The sequence below is a fragment of the Silene latifolia genome, chromosome X, assembly GCF_048544455.1.
Source record: "Silene latifolia isolate original U9 population chromosome X, ASM4854445v1, whole genome shotgun sequence".
Lineage (NCBI taxonomy): Eukaryota > Viridiplantae > Streptophyta > Magnoliopsida > Caryophyllales > Caryophyllaceae > Silene > Silene latifolia.
The window spans coordinates 311822217-311827007 of NC_133537.1; the positions used below are offsets into that span (position 1 = coordinate 311822217).

At 38.1% G+C, this 4791-nt stretch overlaps 1 protein-coding gene across 1 annotated transcript; it reads right to left on the reverse strand.

The window, feature by feature from the left end:
• Positions 1–2738: 2738 nt before the first annotated feature.
• On the reverse strand, positions 2739–4191 carry LOC141620527 (uncharacterized). The gene is made up of 4 exons (XM_074437374.1): positions 3856–4191; positions 3190–3771; positions 2926–3073; positions 2739–2797 (listed from the first exon to the last, which is right to left on the reverse strand). Exons 1-4 carry the CDS (start codon positions 4189–4191, stop codon positions 2739–2741), a joined length of 1125 nt encoding a protein of 374 aa, XP_074293475.1.
• Positions 4192–4791: the final 600 nt, after the last annotated feature.

A 4791-nucleotide genomic window follows, 5' to 3' on the forward strand; every position in this document is an offset into this window, starting at 1 on the left:
TTCTATTCAGTTATTGTAGCCTTTACTAGTCTTAACCCGGTCGGCAAAAATCTTAGTTTGCAACACTAGTTAATTAATCCTGCCGAAACTAATCAACTAGATTCAAAACAATTAACTGAACAACAAAAAAGAAACTAATTTAACTATCAATTCATTAACATAATCCCTTCTAACAACCTAGATTCCCATTCACTCTATATTAAAATATTAGCTACTCGTGATAATGGGAATAACAACAATAAGATTGATGAACAACATTATTAAAAGCATAACAAGATGAACAAAGAAACAATTGAATAAACTAAAACTTGAATTAATAATAATTAAAGAAAGATTAGCAAGTACCGTAATTAAAGAGTGCTTAGATCCAAACAATATTAATAATAAACTAAGGGTTTTAAGAGAGTTCTAGGTAAAAATAAAACGTCTGTTCTAATTATGACGTGAATTGGGTATTTATAATAAAGAGCAACCGACTTAAGGAATTTGCGCGGAAACTGCCAAATATGGGTAAACTCGATTGAGCCTAACTGGACTCGATCGGGTACAGACCTACTCGATCGAGTTCTTGCCCACTTGAACGAATACTTCTCGTTTCAGCTCCTTTCTTCGTTTAGTCTTCTTCACTTCTCTTCCTTTATTCTTTTAGATTTACATGCCATGCTTCGTGTATTCCTTAATGCCATTTCCGCGGTGCTACATTTCATTCTTTTGCTCCACAAATACATCATTACTGCATTAAACACCAAAAATCGGAAGTAACAACATTCTAATACAAATGGCATATAAACAATGTAATTTAGCACAAAAACCGTATCAAAAGTAACTAAGGGAAGGTATATAAATGTATACAAATATGACTCATCAACAACCAACAATCAATGTCCAACAAGGATAATCATGTAATTACACCAAACATAACATGTAACAAAATGTTTAATCCTTCATTAATCCACCTCTTTTTATGTAATTGCTTTCTAACATGTTATAATGCATACTAACCATTTATATGACATTTAATCATACTTACTCTTCCACCATATTTATAATCAACATGAAACCATATTATGTCATGAACCCAAATTGTCAACAACATGTTATAATGGAACTACCATGAGACAAGTGTAATTAATGACAATATATACATAATTAAACATCCATAGTATTAGAGCTAAGCAGGGAAAACCCTACCTCAAGCTTATCTTCACAAGGCCTCAAGCTAACCACTAGAAATGCTCATCAATAAAGCTTCCTACATAAATTAATAACTACAATCATTACCATAATCTACTACAATAAACATACTAATTAATCCCCTTAATTACCCATAACCTAATTAATTATGAGATAATCTTCTAGGAAAATTAAGGTTTACTAAAATAAGATTAAAGAGACCAAGTATAAATCGACTTACAAATGGTGTGGATGAACAAAGGAGGAAAGATGGTAAGAATTATTAACTTGTGGAGACTAGGTTTTTAGAGGAAAAGTTTGGTGAGTGTTTAGAGAGAGTTTAGGGAGTTTAGAGAGTAGTAGGATTAGGTGGGGGAATTATTTTAGGTGGGGGAAATCTGAAAAGGATAGGCTCGAAAGCGACACACCACCAACCAAATCTCGTGTAAAACTGGACTCGACCGGGCACTCGGTCAAGTGGTCGATCAACTCGATCGAGTGGAGCTCCACTCGGTCGAGTAGAAGGTCACTTGGTTGAGTTACCAACTTTTAGAAAATTCCAGCCTCCACCCAAATCCCACCCAGTCCTTCACTCGGACGAGTGAGCTCCACACGGCCGAGTTGATGGTATACTCGGTCAAGTGAGGTCTTTATAAATGCGAGGTATTAAAATCTCCCCCCTCCCCCCTAAAAAGAACTTCGTCTCCGAAGTTCACACCCGACACTATAATTACCAAAATTCTATGTCCTTTAATGCCCCAAGGGTGCATGGCGGTAGGTCGAAACAACATGAGACTAGTACGGTATGATCAACCAAAATGCTATGAGGTGAGGTGATGACAAAATAAGTAGAAAAAATAAGGAAAACTTGTACTACTTGTACTTGCGTAATACGCCCTACCCCTCTAGAGACATGGTTACGACCTTGTAACCAAACTCATACCTGTGCGAAAAGGTGAGGGTATCGTTCTATCATGGTTTCCTCGGCCTCCCACGTGGCCTCCTCAACTAGATAGTTAGACCACAATACTTTTACCAACACCGTTTCACCACGTCTTGTCTACCTTACCTTCCGGTGTAGGATCTCCTTGGGCGTTTTCACATATGTTAAAGCATCATCTAACTCGATCATCTCCGCCTCAAGTACATGTGAAGAGTCACTTATGTATTTACGCAATTGAGACACATGAAAGACATTGTGAACTCGGTCCAAGGCCGGGGGAAGTGCTAAATGGTAGGCCACGTCCCCGACTCTACTTAATATCTCATAAGACACAATGAACTTTTGGCTCAACTTACCTCTTTTCCCAAATCTCATTACTCCCCTCATGGGTGAAACCTTGAGTAACACCTTATCTCCTACCGCAAATTCAATTTCACTTCTCCTCAATTCGGCATAACTCTTTTGCCTATCTTGTGCCACCCTCATCTTCTCTCGGATTACATGGACTGTTTTTTTTTTTTTTTTTTTTGGCAAAATATTATCATTTCATTTCAATGAAGAAAGAAATTACAAGTAATTTTTTGCAAGAATAACACACTAGAAAACAGCCTAAGCCTAATACTTAAGCAAAACCAAGCTCGAACAAATGTGCACACACAATGAGCAAACTAAGCACAAAGCCTATCAACAAAAGTAGAAAGTCTAGGATTCATATACAGTCTGACTGCAACATTGTACTTGACTCTATTTATTTGTCGAGCGAGCATTCTGATTCATAAAGATTCGCCTATTCCTCTCCATCCAAATACCATGAATGGCAGCAGCAAGAGTCGTTCTAAACAAAGCTGCTGCCCAACCAACCTGGAAACTAGAATCATAACTCCATTTCATTAGATCAAGCAAATCAAAGTTACTGACAGGTAAACGTTGCCAATGTGTCAAAGTTGTCCAGACTTCCTGAGAAAACGAGCAGCTGAAAAACAAATGCTGGTGATTGTCCAAATCATGCTTACAAAGATCGCACTTTGTTGACAAATTGGAGGCCCCTATCTTTGCAGATTATCCATCGTTGCCAGCCTTCTTTGAGCGACAAGAATGGCAACCACCCTATGACTAGGGACAATGCTCACGATGAAAAAGACAGAAAACCGGTCCTCTGGCGAGGAAGCAAGCAAATACTCATAAATTTTGCTTATAGTAAGTTTTCCACCTTTAACCCAGGAGTCAAGCAGACCCTCAGCAACTTGGCTAGAGCCTGATTTAGTAAGAAAGACATCCCTGGCAGCCAAAATTCCCTTGAAGCTAGAAGAAAACTGATCTTTGGAAGCAAGAGACCAAATGGTATTAGTTTTCAGAACATACTTTTTATGCCAATTAACCCACAGACTAGTAGAACCATTAGAGAACTTCCAGATCCATTGAAGCAACAAGGCAATATTCCACAATTGCACATTCTTAATGTTAAAACCTCCTTTATTCCAAGGAGCACAAATATTATTCCAACTTTTAAACTGCATCTTTCTCTCCCCATTCTTAATGCCCCAGAAAAAATTCCTACTTAAGTGATTAATCTGCTGCAGCACAGTTTTAGGCAGCAGAACACTTGAACACCAAAAGTTCTCAATTCCAAAAATAACAGCATCTAGTAATTGAGCCTTACCAGCATAAGTAAGAGACTTGACTGATCAATGCTGCAGCTTAGTCTGAATCTTAAGGATCAAAGAATCAAACATACTCACAGAATATCTAGAAGGACCAAGAGGCAACCCCAGGTAACGAAAAGGAAAGCTTCCTTCAGAAAATCCAGTAGTAGTCAGAATAGCTGCTCTAACCTCCTGAGCAACCCCACCAAAATATATATGAGTTTTCTCCACATTAGCATGGAGACCAGAAACAGAAGCAAAGGAAGCCAAAGCTTGCTGAACAGCCAACACAGAAGGCACATCCCCACGAACAAACACCATTAAATTATCAGCAAAAATAAGATGAGTCAGGCCCAACTTACTACATTTAGGATGGAAAGAAACCAAAGGTTGTTGACAAAGAACTCTAAGAGATCTGGATAAGATTTCCATGCTAAGAACAAAAAGGTAAGGGGAGAGAGGATCCCCTTGCCTAAGGCCACCCTTTCCAGAAAAAAAACCAAAGAGACCTCCATTAATCTTCAAAGAATACCAGGTCCCAGTGATACAGCCAAGGATCCATTTAATGAACTGCTGAGGAAACCCAAACTCCTATAACATGTCTGCCATAAAGCTCCATTGTAAAGAATCAAAAGCTTTCTTGATATCCACTTTAATGAGGCATCTAGGAGAAATAGATCTCTTATTGTATCCTTTAAACAAAGCTTGAGAAAGAAAGATATTCTCATGGATACTCCTTCCCTTAACAAAAGCAGCCTGTTCTTCTCCTATAATTGAAGGAATCACTCTTTGAAGCATATTAGCTAGAACCTTACTTACACCTTTATAAAAGACTGTGCAGCAAGATATTGGTCTGAAGTCTATTACTGTATTAGGAATAGCTTTTTTAGGAATAAGAGAAAGGATAGTAGAGTTAGCCTGCTTAGCCATTTTACCAGTCTTAAAGAAACTCTGAACAGCCCTATAAAAATCACCACCAACTATACTCCAGGCTGACTTGAAGAAGCCAGCAGAAAAACAATCAACACCAGG